Source organism: Budorcas taxicolor, chromosome 20, assembly GCF_023091745.1.
Source record: "Budorcas taxicolor isolate Tak-1 chromosome 20, Takin1.1, whole genome shotgun sequence".
NCBI classification, from domain to species: domain Eukaryota; kingdom Metazoa; phylum Chordata; class Mammalia; order Artiodactyla; family Bovidae; genus Budorcas; species Budorcas taxicolor.
This window is the reverse complement of record NC_068929.1, coordinates 9,253,712-9,281,183: the sequence shown is the minus strand read 5'-3', so window position 1 is coordinate 9,281,183 and position 27,472 is coordinate 9,253,712. Positions and strand designations below refer to the sequence as shown.

The 27,472-nt window shown below is 37.7% G+C and overlaps 1 protein-coding gene across 2 annotated transcripts in view; it reads right to left on the bottom strand.

The window, feature by feature from the left end:
- Positions 1–25,575, bottom strand: part of CPEB4 (cytoplasmic polyadenylation element binding protein 4) — a 70,647-nt gene extending 45,072 nt beyond the window's left edge. For both annotated transcript variants that reach the window (XM_052659121.1, XM_052659123.1), the window contains exons 1-2: positions 24,001–25,575; positions 6,097–6,178 (exon numbers count right to left, since the gene is read on the bottom strand). In XM_052659121.1, coding sequence (XP_052515081.1) covers positions 6,097–6,178; positions 24,001–25,125 — 1,207 coding nt within the window. In that variant the 5' untranslated portion in view covers positions 25,126–25,575. The remainder of the gene's footprint in view (positions 1–6,096; positions 6,179–24,000) is intronic.
- Positions 25,576–27,472: the final 1,897 nt, after the last annotated feature.

The following is a 27,472-nucleotide window of genomic DNA, read 5'->3' as shown; positions in this document are numbered from 1 at the left end:
CTCCCCTGCTACGCTGCTCTGAATTATTTGGTATCATCCAAACAGAGCAAGAAAAGAACACGCCAGGTTTGCAGGGCAGCTGCCTGGAGGACTCTTGAGTCTTCAAGGCTTGTAGTATTTAAAGATGCTCTAATTCACCAGAAGACATTTGATAACACATAATGGTAATTTGCTAGGAAAGAGAAATTTGACTATGAATCCAAATATAATTTAGTTGCTCTGCATTATCCGTGTCTTCTCTATGGTACTTTGTATCAAGGACCATTAAATATCCCTTGGAAAAAAATGTCCATCTAATCCTTTAAAAAGGTGACTGGAGACTGGGTTGCATAGTAGTACATAGCTGTCTTTCCACAAATTGTCACTGATTTAAACAGAAAAAGATGAAATACTATAAGAAATTATATCCCCCAACCACTATTTCAAATAAATCATTTTAATAGTACAGCAATAGAAATTACTCTGTAAAAGCCCCTTTCATATTTAAAACTGTATGCACTCTGAAATTCACATTTATAACTAAATATAAAATTTAGTCCTATTTTCAGAAACTCTGATGAAAGGTTTCTAGAGCTATCTCAGTGTATATAAAGTCATATACAATATCTGTTCAAAACATCTGTATCAGTATATAACACCTGTTCTTGAAAATACAGAACTACATGACTACAATTTTACGTACAGGAATATAAAAAGAACTGTGGATCCAAGGAAAATTTAAGGTTTTCTGGTTATTACTTATGATATCTTTTTAAAGTAGACTAACTACTCCTTCCACTGTTGTAGAGATACAGAATTTAAGTAATTATTCCAACAGTCACTCTCTCTCTCACAGTGACACAGAAAATCTTACTCAAAATTAACAAAACTGGCTTTGTGTACTAAACTTTCAACTGACTTTCATGATTTTCTCCTAGAGAGATTATTATAAATGGCTTTTCTTAGCAACAAAGAAAAGAGGCACAGATGGAATCATCACTTGCGCACTCGTTTAAGCATTTGTTTCAAACAAATTCACACATATGAAAAATAGTTGGGGAAGAGCCCTCTAATTCGATGTGCAGATAAAGAAAAAAATTCCCATAAGTTGTTTTAAAATGCAAGGTCACAATACCTTAAGCAGTCAGGAATTAAATACATAGCATTTGGGGGATAGGTCCAGCTCTTTAAATAAGTTCTTATTAAATGAATACATGAAGCACCTAAGGCACGAAGGTTTAACTGGACAACACACTCCCACACTTACTCAACATATGCAATTGGTTTCTCGGGCACCATGGGAATATGTAAAAGACTGGCACTTTAAACAACTTGCATTTCTGAATTTAGTCATCATTGCCCACATGCAAATTAAGTATTTTAAAATGCCTGAAACTGAGAGAGACTGGTGTAGATAACACAGAGCTCCTCCTTCCAAAACCTGGAAGCAAGATGCATTCATGCATTCTGTAACAACATGAAGAGTAAAAGACTCTCATTTCATAATATATTGAGGAAAATTAAAACAGTATTCTGATCATAACTTAGTTAATTAATATCTGAAGAACAACTACATAATGTTTTGACAATTTACAGATTGCCTTTGTTCACTCAATAATTTTGCTGTCTCATTAGGCTTTCCAGTGAAATGAAGCAAATAGGATATTAAATTGTTTTAATATATAGGATTTAAAACACTCAACCATTAATATGAAACTATGGATTGTTCAACTGTGTGATATCTGATAATTTTCTTTCTGATAATGTCTCTTTATTCCAGCGCTGTCTCCCTCTGCTTCCATTCCATAAACTGGTTTATGCCTATATTCCTTTATTCCATTCACATATAGAAAAGAAAAAAAAGGCCCCTTAATTTTTACAGGACTCTCCTACGTATACTGAAAATAATACCACTTCATGAATCTTTATTTCACTGTGTCCAAGCTATGCTTCAGAGACTGAAAGCAGATGCACTGGCACATGATTTTAATCTATTTCATGCTGCTCCATTTCTAAACAGTAAGTACCAATTTCACAGGCGAGAGAAAACACAAATAGCACTAAGATACAATATTTCCCAAGTATACATCTCCGCATCTACAATGGTAAAAGATTTTCCTGTCCAGGTGAAAGAATTACTTGATAAGCCTAATAATTATTGTAGCAATGCACAAGCTGCCATCTTGGAGATAACTCAAAAATTGGTGTACAGCGCAGGCTCTTAGCTTATGAGACTGGGTGTACAACGAGGAAAATGAAATCAGTCTCTGGGGAAGAACTGCTACAGACTGTCACTGGTGTTAGTTATAGAGAAGGCAATACATAATTTCATGGGTAAAAATAACATACAGACATGCCAGCTGATCAGTGAAAGGACCTATAGATAAGGCAGAGGGAAGACATTTCCTCTCAAAGAGGTAAACCTCCGTACATGGAGAAGATAAGAAGCCTTAAAATTCTTAGAAAAACTATTTTAAAATAAACCATAAAATTAAAAAAAAAAACCTAATGTAAATTATGAAATGAAAGCTAGCTATTCCATTTGCACATTTCTTTTATCTTTTTAAAGGTTGCTAAACAAGCCAACTGGAATCAACAGCATATTCATAAAAAACTGAAAAATTATATTTGAAAGTTGAAAGTTTCGAGACATAGACATACTAACATCTTGTCTGTTGATGGAAAAAATAAAATTTTAAACCCACTTTTAAAGGAGTTTCTAAAGGAGTTTCTAAAGGAGTTTCTTTTTCCCCCTAAAAAGTAAGCAATTTAATTTTTTTAATGTAAATAAATAATACAGCCTTACAAATTCATTCAATTGACAGATCTTGTACCAATTTTAAGCTTTATTATTTAAACATATACACACAAACCACATATCTATGTGGGACTGCAAATGGAAATAAAAATAAATGAAGTCATTCAACATACATTTTAAAAAATCATTTTAAGATAAAATGAACCCAAATATAAAATCTGCCTCCACATGATAGTTTTTTTTAAATAATTTTCAAATTAATTCTTTTAATTGCATCTTTATACCAGTTTTCTGAAAGCCATATTGTTCTATACTAATCTCACAGAAATAATGCCTATTTTCTGTTTATTCTATTTCTAAGGAAGCAGAGCACATGAAGAGGCCACTTATTTACTTTCAAAATGGATAGGCATTATTACTTTAAAAGGAGAGAGGAGAGTCTGACAAGAAATAAAGTATTCCCATGAGCAAAACTGCATTGCAATGGACTACAATGGTACAAAGTTCATCATCTTGGTTAAAAAAAAAAAAGGCATAACTACTGTCTGACATTTTAGGACCATGAACTCATCTATGAAGTCCTTACTGCTCTTAAAAGGAAAAAATACACAAATTCATTTAATATGCTTAAGTCACCTTGGCACCTTATATTGAAACTGGTTTTCTCATTTGATAAGCATGAAAACAGACAAATAGATGTTTAGTAATAAAAATCAATACCATGTATTGAGTGTTTTCTCAATGAACTGGGCAGTATGCTGGATTTTGCAGACACATCGTATCATTTAATCTTCAAAACCACCACAAATTAGTGGCAGAATGGCAATATAAATCCCAGTCTATCTGACTCGAAAACCCATGGTCTTTCATTCTGGCATATTTCCTCTTATAAATCACAATTTTACAAAATCTTTGTGTTCCCATATTAGGACAATCAGGTTTAATTCTGTCACCAGACTTATCTTTTAATTATCTCTAGAAAATTAGTCTAGGTAATTATTTAGGTAAATATTGGTAAGAAGAAATTAAAAAGGGAATATGGTGACTCAGATAGTAAAGATTACCTGCCTGCAATGCAGAAGACCCATGTTCAATCCCTGGATCAGGAAGATCTCCTGGAGAAGGGAATGGCTAACCACTCCAGTACTCTTGCCTGGAGAATCACATGGACAGAGAAGCCTGGTGGGCTGTAGTCCATGAGGTCGCAAAGAGTCAGACATGACTGAGCGACTAATACTTTCTTTTCATAGCATAAAGGCAGAAGTTTATACAATAAGCCACTTAGTGAACTAGAAAATAAAAAAATAAATCTGAGTTGTCCTGACTGTATCTGATAAACCAAGCAAATGTTGTTAATCCTATTGGAAAAATGTGTACAAACTCTTATAAAAATACTAGAGGCTTACTTCTTAGAAGTGAAGTGAAGGTCATTCAGTCATGTCTGACTCTTTGCGACCCCATAGACTATACAGTCCATGGAATTCTCCAGGCCAGAACACTGGAGTGGGTATTCTGAAAGGAATACTGGAGCCTTTCTCTTCTCTAGGGGATCTTCCCAGCCCAGGGATCAAACTCAGGTCTCCCACATTACAGGTGTATTCTTTACCAGTTGAGCCACAAGGGAAGCCCTACTTCTTAGAAGCATGACATAATAAAGGGTTTATGACTGCTGCCGTTTGTAAACTGTTTTCTCTGATAAAAGACACAGGCACTTATCATGAAAATGAGTTCTAATTATTATCCCTAGTATCTATTACATAAGAGAAGAGGCTCTTAAAAGAAGTTGCTGATTAAATCAATTTAAATCAATTAAGGAAACAACCACAGATTCACAGCAAGTTACAAAAAGTAGTACAGAGAGATTCTGTGTACCCTTTATTCAGTGTCCCCAGTTGGGAACATCTTATGTAACTATACTACAAAACCAGGAAAGTGAGACTGTACAATCCACAAACTATATTCAGATTTCTCCTTTAGCTACTTTATTTTAAAGTGTGCAGTTTTTCTGGTGCTAGAAAGAGCCTTAGACTCTCCTCATTTTTCTGCTGGGAAAACAAAGGGTCAAAGAGGCTGAAGGACTAGCCAAAGTCAGAGTGCTAAGAAGTGACAAAATAAAAAGCCAATTCTGAAAGACCATCTTTCCTCAGAAACAAAGTATACAACCCCATTAGAGGCCATCAGAAGTCCATGAGGAATTCAGTAAAGACATTCAAAATAATCCTATTTCAAAATTGGTTCATCAGAGAGATACATATTCTTTCACATATTAGTTTTCATCTTTTCAGACTTATTAGGTCTGCTGAAAAACAGTTTTACTGCATCAGTAATACAGTAAACCAAACACAAAGAAAACTAGGCCAAGATAGTTACCACTTAAAGTCATACAGGCTCCTTGCCACCTCTGATCCCAGTACAAAGCTGTCTTGGCAAAAAGCAGGCTCATAAACATTGAATGAATGAACAACTTAAGTGACAGGACCAAATATACCAAACAACCCAAATGTTTTTAAAAACAAACAGGAAAACTCTGCCGTATAGTAAAATGATATTTTTTGCAGAAAAATATTTATTTTGTGGGGTAGTTTTCATAACATCAGAGCTAGAATGGCCCTTAAAGAAAACCTAATCTGGTCATTCTCAACTCTGGCTACACATGAACATCACCTGAGATAATAAAAAAAATCATAAGCCTCACCCCACACCTGGAATGGGGCCCAGGCATCTGTGCTTTTAAAGTTCCCCATTATTAAGTCCCTTATGATAAGAGTGGTTCTAAGTACTTTATTGAAGATGAAGAAACTGAGGCCTAGTCAAACTGCAGTATCTTATTCAGCACAAGAATTGAGACCAGAATCCAAGTGGGAATAGCACGACTTTTTTAACATAATATATAAAAAGGATTTCAAGAACTACAAAGCTTTGTTTTAACTTTGAAACTGTTGGACATTAAAAAAAAAATAAGTGAAACTAGACCAAAAGATCTATCAACATTTGAACTCTTCCCAGTGTATAGTTATTGTCATTGGTGAACAGACATACAGGTGAGCAACACTAAGCAGGTTTTGCCTGAAAGATTAAAAAAAATGAGAAGTATGGTTCCCATCTTTCCAGTTAACTGCCCCTCCCTTAGCAATCAGTACTCTTATAGTTCCCTTAACTGGTATTGTAAAGGGCTTACAGTGGATGTCTATCAAGTAAGTTTGATTTTTGAGCAAAATGAGATACATGTATAAAATAGATGGAACTGGATACAAAATGTGAACCTATAATATTTGCCATATTGCTCATCAAGTTACACAGATAATGATACACATTTTACACTATTTACTAAAATCAAATAGTTATATTTGGAAAATTACCTTTAATCGAATCATTTTCAGCTCTCATTATGTCAATGAGTGAACTCTCCAATGAGTGCATGTCAAAAGTCCTGGGGCGATCCTGTAAACACAAACAGCCACAAACCACTTTTAAAATAGCATGTAATTATAAAAGAAAATAATAAGCTGCATCTGATGGGACACAGATCAAAAAGCAGGAATTTTCTTCCCTCTCCATGTAAGGCATATTATTACTACATTTTATTTTTAACACTTGCAAAATACCAAAATCACAAGTACCCAGGGCTCAGCAAAGACTGACTTGATTTCCAATAATAATTTTCAATAAAAGCATTACTTTCAAGAACAAAGCAAAAACTAATTTCCATATGGTTAAGAATATTAAATATATATATAATTAGAATTCATAACCTTTCTCTGTCGCTTAAGATTTCAGTAATGTGGCAAAGCTTTCCAAAGTTGTTCCAGCAGTTAAGGTGACATCTACATGTTCTATTCAGAATAGCTATATTTACTTATAAGCCAAGATCTGAAAATAGTCATCAAATGTCTACAAGACCACTAAGCAGCAAAGCAGTCTTGATTTTTCTGCCATTAGAATAAAAGGAAGACAGGATATGGAAAACACTGCTGGTCTCAACCCTGGCTTAACAAAATGGACTTCATGAATGGGTGAGGAATCTGAAAATACACAACCATGCTGATGCTGTGGCATGCTTCAGAGTATTAGAGATCACTAAAACCAAAGTTTAGCTCAGACAGTGAAAAGGAGATGAAAATATTTTCAAATTAAATACTAAAGGGAAAACAATACCTGTAATACCTGTTTCTGACCCACCTTGAGAATAAATATATACCTACAAAGACCACAGCAAGGTTATTAAAGAAAAGGGGGCTTCCAAAGGAATTTTAGAAGCCTGATTTCAGAACTCTCTCTTCAATGATATTTTTCTCTCATTACTTTTTAATTCAAAGCTTTGGTTTTTTAAAAGAATTTGCCTAATTTTATCCACCACCCCCTCTTTTCTTTCAGAATTGCTGGGATTTCATTTTCCACATTTCAGACCTCCCTGGTGGCTCAGACGGTAAAGCGTCTGCCCGCAATGTGGGAGACCCGGGTTTGATTCCTGGGTCAGGAAGATCCCCTGGAGAAGGAAATGGCAATCCACGCCAGCACTTTTGCCTTGAAAATCCCACGGACGGAGGAGCCTAAAAGGCTACAGTCTATGGGGTCGCAAAGAGTCGGACACGAATGAGCGACTTCACTTTCACTTTCTTTCACTTTCCATCTTTTGATCATTCCGACATTTCTCCTTTGTCCTTCCATAACAGCATTCACCCTGCACTATTATTATTCTTCCCTGAAATAGGGACCACTCCTCCTGACCCCACCCACCAAACAGATATCCAAAAATGTCCACTGTTATGGGACACAAACTTTTTTTTAAGTTCCACAACCTGAAGGGTCCAAGGGTAGTTATATTGGGATATCATCTATATTTTAAGTAGAGAGTGTTACAGGTATTTTCCCCTGGGACAGCACGGGATAAAGATGGGAAGGGGAGTAGATGTCTTAACATGCTCTTCTGCTCTAAACTAGTATGGGGCTCCTCCAGAATACCTTTCCCACTTTTCCTCCTGATTCTTTCCTCATTGTCCTCATCTTCTCAATATGGTCAACAGAGAGAGGCAAGAGGACAGGTGGCCAGAATGAGAATTTCTAAGAATAAGTGTTCACAAAAAGGAGAAACTCTTCTGTTTTTACCCTTCCTCATCTCAAGCACCGAATTAAATCAAAACTTTATTGCGTGTTCTTTTGGAAGTCAAGTGGATTTGAGGCATAACTGGAGAAAGAAGTTAAGAACAAATTCCACTATCTCATTCTGCAGTCACTGGATCTCTCCTCCCTTCAACAATCTATAAGCCACACTCAAAATCAGGCCAGCCACTATCTCTATTTCCACAACAAAGCCAGTCTTGGAGACACTAATGCTCAGAGTCTTCACTTGCCTATGTCCTCTAACTGTGGGTTTCCCAAGGGTAGGAAGCATGTCTTACATCAAATGTTCCCCATGTGTACAATTCCCAAAGGGTGATGGTGTGTTGAGATGTTCATCTCCTCAACACACAGGACTGCCCAGAGGGCCAAGTGTGGCAGGAACTCCCTGGCAGATGACTTCTGCTTCTGTATTTTCATATTCTATGTATGCCATGATGTGAAACAGGCTGAAAAGCCTTGTTCCATGTATCTGTATCACTGTGCCTCACACAGGGTCTGGCAGCTTAGAAAGCACACAAGTTTCCTCAACTGATGAACGAATGCATTTCTTTGAGTAATTTTTATTAAATTTTGAAAGCATTTTTTCTCTCTTATTTCCTTGAGGTTTGTTTTTTAAATCCCCTTTCAGAGCTGGGCGGGGCGGGGGGGGGGGGGTAGGTAAGAAAAATAAAACTGTAATGGCTGTGGGTGTGATGTAAAAGGAGACCTGAGCCTATTTTTCTTTAATGTAACTACAGTAGTGAGCAACCTGTGAACTTTCAGGACTTGCATTTTGCCAAGCACTGAATGACAAGAGCACCCAAGAGAATCAGTTGGTAAAAAAAAAATCAGTGTTTTTGTTTGGTTTGTTTTATGACAGCTGCTTCTGGTAAGTAAAGAAGCATCCTTTTCACCTAGAGGTTTCCAAATGTAGTGGAATTCAGCAAAGCCACTTCATACTGTCCCGCCCCAGGACTCTCCAGACTATTGTCTAAAACATAAAGGTTTTTGCTAAAATAACCACTGACTTATGATTGGTAGAGTACATTAAAACTGAAATCCTAAATGAATATCTAAATTATCAGTAGTGCTTGGTAGAATTAAAAAACAAAAAACCCTCTATCCTTGTTATACTTTTACTAGCTTTCATTTGTCACAATATAAATCTGATAAACACCAATATACAAACTCTGACTCTCAGATGCAATGTGTTAAGAAGAATTTTCAGGCTCTGAATGGATTTAGAAGAAAACAGTGCCTCAAAAGACATGTGTAAATGCAAGATACAAGTCCTACTGGCACAAGTACCACATTTTTGCCAATCCTGATCTAATATGTTCGCTCTCCTCGTAGCTCAGTGGGTAAACAATCTGCCTGCAATGCAGGAGGCCTGGGTTCGATTCCCTGGGTGGGGAATATCCCCTGGAGAAGAAAATGGCAACCCATTCCAGTATTCTTGCCTAATATGTCTAACATGTACCTCTCCCCACAATTCAATCTTATTTGAAATTATAATTATTACAACTACATTACATTTGTATAACACTTTGTTTCTTATGATGCTATAGTAATTCAAGCCATGTATTTTGCCAAGCAAAAGTTCTGTTCTCAGGCACGGTCCAAAGTTTATCATTTTTGATTACTCTCACTGATTTTTTTCTATTTTAAATACCCAATTTTACCAAAAGGACTAAAGTGTAAACATCTGTGCCATTAAGAAGTAGATGGAGGGGGACAGATACAAATAAACCCAAGAAATAAGAGCAGACAAACAATGCTGGGTTTTCTGCCCAAAAACCAGGGTGTCAAATCAACAGTGTTCTGATTTCTACATTTCATCCTTCGATTTTTTTTGGTTTACTAATTAACCCAAACATCATAACCATTTATTTATTTTCTAGAATTCATTTCCCAGAAAGTAAGCTAACTATAAAATAGAAATTCTGTTAAGTAATAGCTCTTAATTTAACTTGAGATGATGACCAAAATATGAACATCAGCCTAAATCTGCAGAGCATTAGATGCTAGGAAGTGTGACATGTCCTCTGAGCTTGTGCACTTTCATCCTCTAGACCTCATTCCTGATCTGAAATAGGAAAGAGTCTAATTAAACCTCTAAGGTTCCTTTCCCAGCAACAAAATACATCTGTATTTTAGCTTTCCCATATCCTAAAACAGTCTGTGCTTTTTCAAGATTTGCAGTTTTATAGTTTATATAGTTTATGTTTTGCAGTTTATAGTGAGTTTGGCAGGAATCAAAAATGTGAACGAGGATGACTGATGAAAGTTGCTAACTTCTTGCCCACAAAAGGTGGGAGTTAATTAATCTTACTAATAAGAAAATGAACTCTTGTAAGTCTTCAAAGCACAGTCACTATGTTTTCATTATGCTATACATAATGCAAAATAAAAAGCTTTATTAAAAAAGAAAAAAAAATTTGTTGAAGGAGGAATGTCCTGATCTCCAATAAAAGCTCAAAACAAAACGAAAACACTGACAGCTCTATTTGCTTCACCCCGCCACTGCCAGTTTATCTTGGCAGCCCACAGAGAAAAGCAGATTTATTCTTTATTAAGACTCTAAAGTATCTGACGATATTCTAGGTAGTTTTTAAATACTGTCATTAGTAATCTTCAAACCTCCTTATAATTTAGATTGTATTATTCTCAATTTTGGAGAAGGAAATGGCAACCCACTTCAGTATTCTTGCCTGGAGAATCCCATAGACAGGAGTCTGGGGGGGCTACAATCTATGGGGTCACAAATGAGTCGGACACAAATGAGCACTTAAACAACAATTCTCAATTTAATGGTAAAAACTAAGACCAGGGAAAAACACAGTTTATTGCACAGATAGATTACTGCTTAGTTCAGCAGCTTAGTCTGGATTTAAGAGCCCAAGTTTCACTCCAAAGCAGGTGGCGCTACCTTGGGTAAAATAATGGTCATGGCAGTCAAAAGATCACACTAATTAAGATACATATTAGAATAAATGAGACACTCTGCCTGCCTTAAGGGTCCTGGGGTGAGGAACATGCTGGCTAGTACCTAGCAAACAGGAGGCACGCAAGTATGACTCAATAAATAAAAAACAAAGAACAAAATTTATATAGGTAATATAGGATAATATCAGATACTAAAAACATGAGAGAGAGAAGCCTTATCTTCCTTCTTCCTGTTGAGATGACAGATCAATGTGGTCCACAAATTAAGAGACTTAACATGCATCTCTAGGTTAACTACAGCCAACCACAGGAGCAGAAACGGTAGTAACAGTAATAGTATCAGGTAACATTTATCAAGATCTAATGCAGTTTGAGTGAACTCCGGGTGTTGGTGATGGACAGGGAGGCCTGGCGTGCTGCGATTCATGCGGTCACAAAAAGTCGGACACGACTGAGCGACTGAACTGAACTGAATGCTTTACATGCATAATCTCATTTAGTCCTCACAAAAATTCTATACAGTAAGTGTTCAGTTATTATCCCACTTCACAGATGAAGAAGGCATAGCTTAGCATGGTTAACTAACTTTATCAGGTTAAGCAGAGAATGCAGAATTTGAACCACCAGCCTGACTTTAGAAATGTGAGCTTAACAACCACGAATGAAAATAAAAGACCACTAATTATTTTCAAGGCTCAGCAAAGCAGACATGATTACAATGCAGGGATTTGTTTTTTTTTTTTTTGGTAACTTGAATTGTTGTATCTAATACATTGAGTTGCATCAGTAACTGGTTGGTTTCAGTTTATGTCATCTCTACTTCACAGGGCAATTTCTAAAGGAAAAACCACAAAAGCCACTATGAAAATCAAAGTTGATAAAAATAACCTTCTGACAAAACAAATTAGCATTTCAAAGAGTAAGACCTGTCCTTTTAATATACACCTGAATAATCCTGACTGCCACAGCAAAATAGGAAGATTTACATCAGCAAGTAACTGATGACATGGCTTTTTGTAACATCCCAGAAGTAGCCACAAGAAGCACATGAATCTGTGGGTCTATTACTACCAGGATGAACAATCTGATTGCAATTATGCCACAAACCAAAATTACTATTTCATAGACTTTAAAAAATATATCCAGATGAACAATAAAATCCAGTGTTTCTCATATTTAAGAGTATATCAGAATCACTTGGCGGTCCTATTGAAACACAGCCTACTGAGTCAACACCCAAAGGTTTTCATTCAGTAGGTCCAAGAATTCACATTGCTACTAAGTTTCCAAGTGAAGATGGGGACCACACTTTGAGAACCACTGAGTTAAACAATTCCATTCCACAGGTTAATTTCATTAGATACTTTGGGATGCGATTTATAGCTTAAATCCTGTTTAACAATGATGATGCAGTCCAGCTTAAATATCAACTATTTTACAGTTTCCTTATGAAGAGAAAGGTTTTATTCTCAAAATTAAAAACAAAGTCCTCTCTTCCAAGCTCTAAGATGCATAAATTGGCAAAAGATTACAATTAAGTTCAATTTCAACAGAACCACCACTATAACCACTCCATTACTGGTTCTTGTCTTGTCATACTTGAGTCAGTATGTTTTAGCATTACTAGACCTGACTAATGCATAAGAGTCCCTTGGACTGCAAGGAGATCCAACCAGTCCATCCTAAAGGAAATCCTCAACATTCACTGGAAGGACTGATGCTGAAGCTGAAACTCCAATACTTTGGCCACCTGATTCGAAGAACTGACTCACTGGAAAAGACCCTGATTCTGAGAAAGACTGAAGGCAAGAGGAGAAGGGGACGACAGAAGATGAGATGATTGGATGGCATCACTGACTCAATGGACATGAGTGCGTAAACTCCAGGAGTTGGCACTGGACAGGGAGGTCTGGCGTGCTGCAGTCCATGGAGTCCAAAGAGTCGGACACGACAGAGCAACCAAACTGAACTGAACTGACATTCTTAAGAACCAAAGCCAAAATTCAGCTACACCCTTTACTCACTGTCTTCCTATAAAAACATACATGATTGTGAGCATCATTCTCAGATTGCTATGTATCTGTACTAGCTTATGGAAGTTTCTCTTTCTGGCTTACTCTGGAAGTTTCTCCTTGGTGAAGAAGGAAAAGGAAAACATTCTGGTCTGAAAGGCCAAAATAAATATGAAATTTGAGATGCCAGCAGAGCCCATAATTAATCAAAGGTAACTATGACAGTTTTAATCCAAAATTCACCAAAATGTAAGTATTTTCTTGGATTAAATATTTCAGGCCACAGACATCAAAAGTTGACAATATAGTCAACTCTGAAGATTTCACTTTCAGATGACCCTTCCATCCCTATGCAAGCACAAGTCCCCTTTCCCCATATCTGCCAAGCACACTGACAGCCCATATTTATGAACAAAGTCTGTGATGGCTACCCACTCCCTCCTTCCCTGGACTGTGAGCTCCACTCACCCCCAAAGCCACAGACTGCAGCAACTGTGCAGCGCATAGTAAGTCCCTCATCACTGCCGCCATCATTATTAAAATGGCTAACATCCCTTCTGGCTCTGTGTTGTGTCTCAGATAAAAGATGCACGATTTCTGTACATTAGTTCCTCACAACTATCATGTACAGTGGGTACAATTATTGCCCCCATTTTAGGCTTCTCATGAAGCTATGAGACGTTAACTACTTGCACTCAAAGTCACCAAGTAAGCGGTGGAGTCTACTTCATAGCAGAAGCTCAGAAAAGTGGTCCACTACTAAATGGACTTTGTCACAACCTATGAAATCCTTCACTTGTATACAGGGTCTGAATGCAGAGAACAAGCGTCAGAGGTTAAAGTGAAAGAAGTAATTATATCAAGTAGGAAAAAACCACAGTTACTAGCATCTCATATTTCTTAGCAGGGTCCCTCTTTGGTCAGTATTTTCTCATTATGAACACTATAATGAGGCAAACAGTCTTACAGATCTTAGGCTACCAAGTGCTTCCTAATAGAATAATAAACTATAACAAAATGGATCAATGTCTTTAGTATATTACCCTGATTGAATCAATAGCTCCCTTTTCTCCCATGTGAACTGATGAACCGGATCTCTCTGGAAAGCCCTTGAGAAAATTTGCTTTTATTCCACCTTCACTAAATAAACCACATTCATGCTCAGTATTAGAAATCCTTAAAGTGATAAATTTATTTCTTGTCACCACTTGACTGTATTAAAAAAACAACCTGACATTCTAGACTTGATTAATCAGTTCCTAAATCAATAGACCCCTTCTTCTTATCATTTGTTCATTTCCACTTTACCTAGCAGAGGAAAATAACTAAAATCTATTCTAAGACTTGTGTTTAAATCACCACTTACTAGACAAGTGGTCTTGATATCATATCATCTCTGAACCTTGATTTCATCAGTGAAATAAGGATCTCCCTTACTTCACACATCTCCCTTATAAAACTGGGTTGAGGAGAAATGAAATAAAGTCCATGATAGATCATGCACAATACCTACCAATTAGGAGATCCACTCAATAAACATTCCCTCTGCTCCTTCTCTCTCCAGTGCAATGGCAGAAGAGCCCCAAACAAACATATTAAATTAAGTATTGTTCGTATCTGAATAATTCAGCTGTTCCGTGCTACTTCCTATAGCTCATTTTCATAGAGAAACAAAAAAGGTGTTGGGGGGGATCTTTCCTACCTAATATACTATTTGGGGCAAGAGATCATTAATTCAGGAAAGTGAGTAAGTTCTACTAAAACTCAGGCCATACCTCTATTTTTGGCTGCTTACTGGCAATCAGCATTCCCCTGCTATGTATCTGCTGGGTGTGATCAGGGTCTGGAGTCATCAGAGAGAATGGTCACCCAAATACACAATCTTTATTCCTAAACTGAGGTTTGTATCCTGTAACCCATACAATCCATACATTTCTCTCTTCCATGAGTCTTGACCTAACATCAAAAGGCAGCCTGCACCCACTGTGAGCCTCTGGGCTCTCATAGCTACCAGCCTCACATCCTTAGCTCTCCAATGTCTCCTGAGAAGGCACTTCTCAGTATTCAGGCACAAAGCAAGATGTCACCGACACCTCAGTTCATGAAGAGGAGAGTGTCTACCATGGTCATGCACTCCCACCATACGGTCCACAGAAGGCATAAAACATTTGTGGGTTGAAAAACAAGAGGTGAAAAAGTGTGATGCAGTCCAAAGGCCTGCAAAAGATTCCAAACCTTTAAATTCCCCTTAAAAACAAACAAAAATACAGCCCAAAAGCTCTGAGTCCTTCCTGTTCTCTCTCCTTTTGGAGAGCCTTCTCACAAATTCACAAAAATATAAACCCAGGAGAAAGCTGAGATGGCATAGAGAAAACTGGACACTCTCCTCCCGAGTATCTGGTCATCAGCTGATACTCTAGTGTTTCGTTGGATCTTTCTCCCTTTTCTTTGACAGACATGTGACCACCAGCACTCTTCTTGTCTGAGAAGGGAGATGTAGCCAATAGTGGCTTTTTTCGAGATTAGCATCAGGTTGGGCAGTAAAACAGGCTGGGCAGGTACAATAAAAATATGGGCCTTGCCTCAGTTTCTGTCTTTTTTTTAAAAAAACAACTAGAAGATATCTTTGTGTGTTTTTAAGAAGGAAAAAAAGACTATCTTTTAGAAACACATACTAAACCATTTACAGATGAAATGATACAGTATGTAGGAAATGTTTCAAAACAACATGAAAGCAGGAAGAGAGGGTTAGGAAGATAGATCAAAGAGGACTGTCAAGGAGCTGATCATTGTTGGAAGCCAGGTGACATGTACATGGGATTTTGCTATATATGCTATTATTGAATATGTTTAAATGTTTCCATAGTAAGAAATTTAAAAGACTTGGGGGTGGGGGGAGAGACTTTACCCAAAGAAGAAACAAACAAAAAAACTAGTGGGTCACTAAATTTTCAAGCAGTGTTCAAGAAAATGAGAGCATCGTCTGGGCTGATTCCCTAGTGCACTGAGTTTACTAAACAAAATTATAGTTCAGCTTATAAAATTCTTTAAAGTTAAGCTCAAATTACCATATAACAGTTAAATAACAGTTTTCACATTTTAAGAATGTGTGTGATTTCCAACTTTTGAATTAATATTTCTAGTTGATGACCTTCTCTCTTATACCAGCAGAATCTTTTGGAAGCCAAATATTAGAAATACTTCATCTTATTTCAAAAAGATCAGACAAAGAAATGAGAAAATGAAGGATCAGGAAAGCTGAGTAGCTTACCTTAGGTCACAGAGCTAGCAAGTGGCACAGCCATAGTTGAAACTCAGATCTGACTTCCATACAATAATTAATAGCTTTTTCTGAGTAGCAATGTTCTTACATCAACTTTGTTTGGTTCTTTTTAAAGTTCTTATAGACAGTAAGGCTACAGCAACTATTTTACTGACCAGCAGCAGATGCATTCCTCGAAAACATCTGGAAGAACTATTATTAAAAGTATGTTGTATAATGGGGCTACCTTGGTGGCTCAGACAGTAAAGAATCCACCTGCAATGTGGGAGACCTGGGTTCAATCCCTGGGTTGGGAAGATCCCCTTGAGGAGGGCACGGCAACCCATTCCAGTATTGTTGTCTGGAGAACTCCCGTGGACAGAGGAGCCTGGCAGGCTACAGTCCATGGGTCACAAGGAGTTGGACACGACAGAGAGACTAAGCACAGCACAGCACATGCTGCATGATATTTAAATATAAACATGGCTTTAAAATGTATAATACTGAGGGATTAACTATAACTCATTACAGATCTGCAAGAAAACAATGACTGGGATACGTGTGTGTGTGTTAGTCATTCAGTCATGTCTGACTCTTTGCAACCCCAAGGACTGTAGCCCACCAGGTTTCTCTGTCCATGGGATTCTCCAAGCAAGAATACTGGAGTGGGTTGCCATGCCCTCCTCCAAGGGATCTCCCAACCCAGGGGTCAAACCTAGGTCTTCTGCATCGCAGGTGGTTTCTTTACTGACTGAGCCACCAGGAAAGCCTGATTGGGATATACCTGGCAACTATTCAGCAAACAGTAACTACCCAATCTAAATATTCTACAATATGAAAAATACATGTTTAGCTTAAGACTTTAAAAATTCAGTTTACAAACATGAGAAAGGACCTGTAAGTGGTCCTTGACATATAATGAGACCTGAATTCTGTGACTCACAGGTTAAAGTTTGCCTTTTGTGGTACCATTTTGTCACAGAATTTTTAAAAAGCACATGTGTATGTGTATATTTATAAATGTAACCATTAATAAAATATTTTAAAATGTCATTTATACATTGTTTCTGTTATACCTAAAGCTTAACCTGTTAGTTTTCCTTAAAGTTTAAACAACTCATGGATTAAGATGAAATATAACTATTGGGCTAGTTGTTAACATTTTTATAATGAGATTGAAGGCAGGAGGAGAAGGGGACGACAGAGGATGAGATAGTTGGATGGCATCACCGACTCGATGGACATGGGTTTGGGTGAACTCCGGGAGTTGGTGATGGACAGGGAGGCCTGGTGTGCTGCGGTTCATGGGGTCGCAAAGAGTCAGAGACAACTGAGCGACTGAACTGAACTGAAGGATTAGAACAGATCAGAAATAATTACAAATCAAATCAAAACCATTTTTATGAGATATCCAGACCTGTGCCTAGCTCATAACATAGAAAGTTCTCAATAAATGTGTTATATTCGCTCAGCTGCATCCAACACTTTGTGACCCCATGGGCTATACACTCCGTGGAATTTTCCAGGCCAGAATACTGAAGTGGATAGCCTTTCCCTCCTCTAGGATATTTTCCCAACCCAGGGATTAAACCCAGGTCTCCCACATCGCAGGCAGATTCTTCACCAGCTGAGCCACCAGGGAAGCCCATTATACAAATTAATTAAAATATATATTTAAAAAAACTTAATTCCAGGATAAAAGTTTAAACATATCCAATTAAATCTGATACCTTTCCTGTCCCTTAACCAACCCCATCACAGTCCAGTCTCCTTTAATGTATACAAAAACAATCAAATGTTGTAAATTTCTTAAAAATAGGCAAAATCTTAAGACTACTGAAAAATGCAGACTGCTATTGCTAATAAAAGTTTAGGTATATAAACAATTTAAATTCTTCAAGGAAACTGATAATTCTGCTAAATGTTTTATCTGTCCTGGGTTGCACCTAGCTTATTTAAAATGAGTATTCTGATGAAATTTCCTGACAGTTCAGTAGTTAGGACTCTTCCCTTCCATTGTAGGAGGCAGGGTTCGATCCCTGGTCAGGGAACGAAGTTCTTGCATGCCAGGTGGCATGGCCAAAAAGAAAAAGAAAAAAAAAAAGACGATTCTGAGAAATGTAGAATATATGATAAGATACAACATTAAGAACTGCTCAAATATCTGTCACAGATACCAAAGCTTTTTGTGATTACTTTAATTTCAAGATTGTACTCAATATTAAAGATTTTAATTTTATTTTAAATTAAACAAAAAAATCTAAGCCACTTAATATGGCCACATAAAGTACCTCACAATAACCCTTCACTTATAGGTACTAATATCTTGATGAGGTACTGTCTTCCCAAGTTTAAGTGACTTGTTCAAGGTCAAGCTAAATAGAGATCAGAGTCAAATTTAAGTCTGTTTGGATCCAGGACCTGTGCTTCAGTATACTGTATTTTTGGCCTCACACAATGGCCTTTCTCAGTAATTATCCAAGTATCATTTTCAAATACTGATTAAAAATAGGATCTATATCTATATATTTCCATATACTAAGAATTTTCTAAAAACTTGAAAGTTGAACTCCTTCTAATATTATAAAGTATATTATAAACTCCTTCTAAAAAATTATATATTACTATAAATTTATCATGGCAAAAATACACTTTAATTTCTGCAAGAACGATTTTCTTTGAACAATATAAAATGACTTCTGTCAGGAAAAATGAAAATGAATGCTCAGGTTACAAGCTCCCTGAGAAATGCATTATATATATTATCTATGTTGGGACCAAAAACTAAAGTACAATGTAGTGCTGAAAAAAATGTGATAATGGTACTTCAAGCTTATTTTCCTCATAGCTAGAGAGAAAAGTCATACGGAAAATAAATTTAGACTGCAAAATTCAAAACAGGCATATGTTAACTTTAAGCCTACTTTTCCATTTCTTTCTTATGAATACCAACAAAAACTATTCTCAAAAGCATAAACTCATAAACTAACAGCATCCTTCCAATTGCAACTAGCAACACAACCACATTCACTAGGCTTGAAATAAACAGGCATTTCCTGAAAGATGTTGAACAGTATGTTGATCATATTCCATGGTTTTTCTGAAGACACAACAGAAAATAAAAATTTTCAAAACTACCCTGCCCAAGTTTTGATTTCATCATAAAAGCAATTAAACCTAGTTAAAAGGCTTTCTATAAAAAGAAGTAAAATTGCATCTGATAGATTTTTCCCAAAGTTTCCCCAATATATCAATTCTGCTGGAGCCAGAACCATCCAACCGATGCTTTACAGTTAAAAATAATGAGTTTCCCCTCTTCTAATATAAATAAATATAATAAGTCAAAGAAAATGTTTCCTATGCAAAGATCTCTCTTGGGACTACATGAAAAAAAAATGTAATAAAGTTGCACTTTAGATAATTTTAATAATTCACCATGACTTTTGGACAAAGCAATGCAGTAACTTTCTGTTTTCAAATATAAGATGCCATGTAGAATTTTGTAGATCGATAAACTGACAACACAAGGAGAGTTATTAAAGTGACATGAATTATTTTGCCTGGTTAACACAACTTAACAAATCCATGGTGACCAAAGCAAACAGACTCTAAATCCTAAAATGTTTCCCTAACTATCCAGTTTTAAGATCATCTTTGCGACAGATTTTGTCTCCCCTCTTCTGTTTTGTTTTCTTTTTCTTTTTTGGCCGACTTCTTGGTTCTTAGCTAACAGAGATGGGGGCGTAACTGAGCTGAATATAACAGAATACTAGAATCTATAGCACACAATTCTCATTTACTTCCTGTAAGGACAGAAAATCTAGGCACCCCTCCCAAAACGTGCATATATTCAAATATAATTATTGGCAGATGCCCCAATACATTATTTGGTTTGGACATCAGGATTACATGATGTGTTCAGGAGGACAGGTAGGATTCTTTTCCTCCTGAAGTAAGGGTCAAATCATGCCTTTACTCACAAGATATGGACCTTGTTTTTTCATTTTGAAATTAAGACAATAAAACTAAACCTCATAGGGTTGAAAAATCCTATATAGGAAGTGAGATAACAAATGTGAAAGCACCTACCTCAGTGTCTGATATCTAGCATGTACTAAAAACAAAACAAAACAAAAAAAAAAAAACGTTGATTTGAGGGCCATTATCTAAGTTTAATCTTTTGAAGTTGACAAATATATTCTACTACTTTCCACTTTCAAAACTTTATAATTAGCTTTTGATCATCAGATATCAATTATTCACTGTAAAAATTTTCTTCTTACCTACACGCTTCTGGCAGGCATTTCTTACCCCCACCCCTCAACTCCTCATCTGCATCATGTCTATGTGAAAAGATACTGTAGTATAATGGTTAAAAGCCTAATCTCATGTGTGAATAGTAATAATAACAATAATATTTACTTCATAGTATTATTGAGTGAAATGAATTAATACATGTAAAAACATTATAAGTATGCAATTATTAAATATACATTAGTTATCTGAAAACTGGATTTGAGGCATGTTATCTGAATTCACGTAATGAGAATTCGGCGGCACATATACTAATACAAAGAAAATGCTAAGATATAATGCCTGTCATATCACTTATTTAGAAGATAATTCAATATTTTCAATATTTGCTCCTGGTTTCATAAACATGGATTAAAGAGAAGATTAAGACTGGCCCCCAAAAATTAATTTAAAATGTCATAATGAATTTTAATTCACTTTATGTGCCCAAACCTCTATTAAACAAATGTAAAAACCACTCTGATTCACTTCAAACTAAAATAAACATTGCCCAGTATTAGTTACATTTCAGGTAAGTTATTTCCTTTTAATATAATAATTAATATAATAATTAAAACATGCTAGACTTTGAATACCAATATTATAATATAACCATGTAAATTCTATCCTGTAATTTCTGCAGTAAATTTTAAGATCTCTCTATAACAACTGAGGAATTCTTTTTAATAGCGACTGAAATTGAATTACTAATGTCTAAAACATCTTTCCTAAAATTATTAGTTTAAGTTAATAAAGTTAAATAAGATAGCAGTGTTTAGAAAAAAGTATGGACTGTGATTGCAGCAGTTTAAATTTCACAGTAGCTTGCTTTAGGATCATAAGGAACTTAGAAATCACCTAGGTCACCCCCCATGCCAATTTTATGAAGAAATTGAGGCCCCCAGATGCTATGACTTTGATAGGGCAAAGACCGCAAACTAGGTATCTGACCTCCCAGTCAAATAAATGTTCCTTCAAATGTTTTCATATCAAATTTAACCAAGTAATCCGTATCAACTCAAAATGGCATTTTTTTTGGCCAAAAATTTTTTCTAAGGAGTAGTTCTTTAAACACACACACATACACACCTCTGCACTCATTTAAGTAAGCACCAAGGTACTCAGTTTACTAATTTCTTATATTTTCAAAACTCAATTAGGAATTTTTTCATATCACTTATATTTATTGTGACTTTCAAATCACTGTTCTCTCAGCTCCCCACCTCCTAACCTCTCTCTCTTCTCTTCTCTCACACACAGAAATACACACATTCTCCTAAAAATGGTGGGGATGGTAAACAGAAATCTACCACTTAGTTTCTAATCCTACCATATTTGAACCAGGTACATTGACTCTTCCTTTTTTCCACCCTCAGCATAGCAGACAACAACTCTAAGGGAAGAGCTGGTTTCTAACAATATCTTTTAGTGTCAATCTTAGTCTACTACATTATTTCATACATCAGCTTAATCTCTTAAGAAATTATCTGACTGAAAAAATTTCACGTTAAACACATCTCATCAGCCCCATAAAAATATTAATAATGTGCATATACATGTAATTTAGTCACTTTTTGAAATTAATTTCTCAAAGCAAATCTTTATCAAAAGTCAGTAAACTGAGAATGGAAAACAAACTATGCAGTCACATAAATCCATTCTGTCACTTGATTAGTAGCAAAATAAAAAAGAAAAGTATTTTCAATTGTGAGCTAATCTTAACCCAGTTAAAATGTCGAGAATGCCATCTTGGATTTTTTTTAATTTGGAATATATGAATAATTTGCAAAAGTTACCTTTGCATTAAACTTCCCTTAAATTTATGTTCAAAAGACTATCAAAACCAACTTTTCATGAATAGCAAAACTTCAATAGATGCTAAAAATAATTTTATTGTTGTTTATGTTACTGTGTTTTTGAAAGAAATTTGGAGGAACAAACTATTTAAGGTTATTGTGTGTCTAGTTACAGATTTTTTCTAGTTGTCCTGTTTCCTGATTTTAGGAAGACAAAACCTCTGTAAGCTTTATCTTAAAAATAAATAAATAAATAAAATAAAAACAGACTTCATGGAATTGCCAATGTATTAAACAGCCTTTTACCTGATCACTAAAGCTTGAAAATTGCTCTCTTCAGTTTGAGTAAAAACCCTTTCTAAAAACAAAAGCCAACATCTTTTTTCAACCTGGGCGAAAAAAATATTAAAAAAAATTCAAAACCAGATTTCACCAAATATTTTTATACATCCTAACTATTATACCTGTTAGATTTTGATATATCCTAACTATTATATCCTTAGATAATGGATATTTAACTCCTGGGAATGACACAGGGTTCTCTTAGCAAACTTCCCTCCCTCTGAGCAAATTATTAATTAAAACAAATAATTCCACTTGTGCTGACATCACATCTGGATATAGTATCACTATTTTGAAATCTGTTTAGCCTTTAGAAAGATCTCTAAAATAACTTTTTAGATATAGCACAGTATGTTTTAATCTTTGCTTTTTAGCCTAGAGTTTGTACATCAGCTGTGTGCTCTTGGGCAAGTTATTATATCTTGCTGATGCTCATGATTTTCTCATCTCTAAAATGGGGGTGATAACAGAACTTACCTTGTGGGGTTCACTGTGAGGACTGATTCAGTGTTAGCTTATAACCCATATAAATTTCCTAAACACTTATAAATGATCATACCCCCAAAGGAAACAAATTTAGTAGGGCATCTGATGCTCAATTAACTCTGAAATTCCCTTTATATTATATCTATCAACTAGACTGGCTGCTCATTAATTCAAAAACATCAAACAATGTGATGTTGGAGAATAAGAATACACTGGTGGCAAAAAAGACAAGTAATCTTTGTCTGGACCTATTTTTAGGAATGGTTTAATTATCTACACCCCTAGTGTTAACACTGGGAAATAAACAAATGGGTGAAAAGGCATCATAAGAGTCACTCTGAGACCAACAGTTTCATAGTATTCAAAAATAATTGGGGATCAAGAAAATATCTACATCATTTCCCTAGCAGTCCTTACTGACACAAGGCAAGCCAGAATTTGCAAAAAGGTTTAATAGGAATTTCAAATTGATAACTGCAAACTCTTCAGACTGCATGGTTCAGAGAGGTTTCAGGTTTAAAATATGATCAGGGAGAAAACTATATTTCAGTAGTTGGTTTTCAGCGAATCATTACCTTACAGTGGTGAAAAACAAATTTGGGAGGGTATATAGTTATGCGTATGGGCAGAAAATGCTAATCAGTTTCCATAATGAAATATATTTATATCTACATTATTTATTCTCACCTAAGTAAGTAGGGAAAAACCTACCACGATTTTCTTGTCAGGCTAGAAAGGTACTGCAGTTAATAATCATGACATCACTAGCTACCTGGTATTCACAATTATGCTAATTTATATGGTTATCTATGGAAAGATAACAATTAGAAAATTACAAAAAAAGAACAGCTGAATATTTTATTCCAAATTACACTGCTCTCCTGCCAAAATAATGTCTTAACAATGAACTCTTTTTCCAAGAGCTCTGATATGAATACAGACAATTCAAACTCTCTTAGTTACATAGATATTACACCATGCCGTTTCCTTATTTCACCTTAATCTATTAATGGAACATAATCTTACCGGAAAAGGAAAAATGTTGTCAGCCCTGTTCAAGCTATCTTCCATCCAGGATTTAGGAGCAAAGGCAGAGCTGGGGCGAGCATACTTCTGGAGCTGAATATGATTGCTTGCAAAATTTTTCTTCAAAGGCGAGATGGAGTTCAGGGGCGTTATTCCTCCATTCAGCCCCCTACGGTGATCTCGGCCTTGTGAACCTCCCCAGCCACCATATCCACCACCTCCTGGGCTCCAGGAAGAAGACGGTGTAGGAGAGGGACTCTGGTAGCTGCTCCACGGAGAAGGGGGCTTGTTAAGATTATTCGCCAAATGAGGCAGCTGGTTAAAAGCAGCATTTCTATGTGTGAAAGGTGGGGGATGGGGACTGGCAGGAGACCTCCTTTGCTGCTGATGCTGGCTGTGATGATGTTGGAAATGAGGGTGATGAGGGTGGTGCTGTGAGAGAGGCCCAATCTGAGGAGAGAAGCTGCCTCCGAAGCCAGGGCTGACATGATGGGGGAAATTTTGAAACAACAGAGCACCGTTATTAGCCGAAGCAGCCGGGACCCCTCCCTGGTGAAAGAAACTTGCATCTTCATTGATGATTGTAGAGGAGGAAGGCGCTATCGCTGCTGACCAGTTACTGAAACCAGTGAGAGACGATGCGCTTGATGTCAAGGGTTGGGTAGAAGTACCTAGCCCCGTGGCTTCTTGATAATCAAACCCTGTCAACACTGGTGATTCAATTCTTATTTTCTCCTTCCCATTGCCATTTTCTGAAGAATTGTCCCCTTGATTTTCTTCAGATTTAGCCTTCTCAGTTTCAGGCAATATTCCAGCTTCCTGACCTGGACTGGGGGAGAGCTGCTGCTTTTCCAAAGGATCTTGCGGTTCCTGTTGCTGACTTTTTGCTTTTTCTGATCCCAAGATCTCATCCTGAATGTTATGGGTAGCCGGAGCAGGAAAGAGCCAAGCTGACCCGGCACTGCTGCCATTGGCAGCTGTGTTATTATTTATAAAAGCAGCAGGGCTGGGGGTGGCATTTTGGTGATGGTGTGGAGGCTGCAGATGTGGATGGAATCTGACTGGAAAAGCAGATTTATTCCCAGTATTGCTTTGCACTAGCACTCCAAACCCGTAATCCCCCATTTATTATTTTTAGGCTCAGAATCTTAAGATAAAAAACAACCTGGTATCTCAAGCCTTTGTATCCTCTACTCCAAATGTAAGTTGCTTGTTTGAAACGTCTTATTTTTAGCTAGCTCAAAGATGCAGCTTATCACCCTAAATAGTTCAGATTTGGAATTCTGGTCTCTGAAAGAAAAAAAAACTAAAAAAAGGAAGAAAAAAAATCTTAAAACACTGACATGAATCCAACTAGGCTTATTTCTAGGAGGGAATAAAAACGAAGAGGGCAAAAATCAAGTCTTTGGTTAGTAAAATAGGCGCTTTCTTTTTCCAAAGGAAAACGTACATGAATGACAAAAACACAGCTTCTCAAGCATCTATGGATGTAGAAGAATAAGCACTGCGAGGAGTAAAAATATATATATATATAATTTAACAATCACATATGGTCTTCTTCAGCAGTTTAGATTCACTCACATAAAAATTAGAATAGGGCTAAGAGGAGAATAGGTTCTTTTCTTGGCAGCTTGGTTAAAAAAAATCAGGAATAATTTAAGAACATTATATATTATATATTTATATATAGATAGATTATATTAGGTTATCTGGGGTGGGGGGCAAATTCCTGGTTGCGGGAGAGGAAATCAGCATTGACTAATGGAAAGATGATTGCAGGGAGGTTTCTGCTCTTCCTGATCCTGTTTCTGCTCTTTCACGGGGTGCAGTTTTGGCCTCTGGGGCTGTTCCTGAAGCTCTGGGTGCAGATCTTGCTGCGGTCGCTGTTCCTGGGCTCCCCCTGGCCTTCTCTCCCCCATGAAATGGTTTGGAAACACACCCGTTTCTCCCTCGTGGGGGTGTCGCGATCAGGATGGATTAGGGAGACTCGACGAGGACGAGCTGGCGGCCCGGGGGTGCGGGGACCAAGGGGGCGACCTGGAAGGTCCTGCGGTTTCGGCCTCTTCCCCTCTCTGCGGCTCCGGGGTTTTTTTCCCTCATGGGACCCAGGGGCGGTTTGTTCAGTTCTCTCAGTTCGATTCTCCGCCGGGGGTGGGGTGGGGTGGGGGGTGGGGGTTGGGGGGTGCGGGGGGGGGAGGGAGAGGGAAAAAAAGAAAATCCCACTAGCTTAGTTGTTCTAAAAAAGAAGGGCCTCCCCCCTTTGCTCTCTCTCTTTTTGCCCCCAGATTTTGTTTAAACTATAATTTAGAAGGCTTTTGTTTCTCCTCACGGTTGCTGGGCCGTCGTCGTCGCCGCCGCTTTACCCCGGTCCCGCAGTCCCCGCCGTCGTAGTTGCGAACTCCGCCTGGCTCTTCTTCTCTCCTTCCTCCTCTTCCTCTTCTGCTGTCGCCTCCGCCGCCGCTGCTGCTGCCGCTGCCGCCGCCGCCGCCGCCGCCTCCCGGTGCCCGGGTCCAGCAGCCGCGGCTGAGTCCTTCTCCTCAGGACCTAGCCGAGTGAAATGACAACCAGCTGGAAAGACCGAGAGACACTTCCGGTTCGAGAAGGGAGGGGTGGGGTAGGCCAGACACCCCGCCCACCTGCCTAAAGGCCAATAAGCTGCTAGAATTCAGATAAGGCCACGCCCACAACCCAGGTGCCCTCCCAGGAAGGTCGAAAAGTTACGTCGAGAGACGCCCCTTCCGTCTGCGCCTCGCCCAGTCAGGCCTGGAGCCTGGAACTCGCTCTACTACCCAGAGGGAACCCAGCGAGTCGCCATCTTTAGTGTGGGCAAAGGACTACTGCGCTGTTTATTTCGCTTAACTACGCTCTGCAGGAGGAGCGTACAGGGGCGCGCGGAAGAAAACGGATATTCCTAGCACTGTGGAAAAGAGTCCAGGAGTAGGAGATCGGATTGGCTACCCATGAAACCGCGGATGATCGGGAGGACTGCCCAGAGTAAACATGGTTCCCCAGGCATCTCGTGCTTTGGCTCGAGCTCCGCCCCGGAGGGATCTGGAAGAGGAGGCGGGTTTTACCAGCTGCTGTAAGGTGTCTAGAATTGCGTATGTGCTTGTCCTGAAAGTGGATCTTACACGGGACTCTCCCTTCACCTTCCATCCCCCCACCCCCACTCCTCCTGTTTGGTTTAGGCTCCCGTCCGGTGCAGTGTTTCAGGCACAAAGATACAGCTGCGGCGTCCGTGGCCGAGCCCTCCTTATCCCCATCCGCTCTAATGTACCCTACCCGCTTATTAGGGGCACATTTCCAAAATGAAGAATCTTAACCAGGATCCTCACCTGTTCTGCTCTCTCTACGACTGCCCACCACCTCCTTGAAAAAGACCAAACTTTTTATCCTCATATTCAAGGGTTTTGCACTCTGGGGGCAGTATATCTTAACATCTCATCTCCTCCAAACGCCCCACAACAAGCTC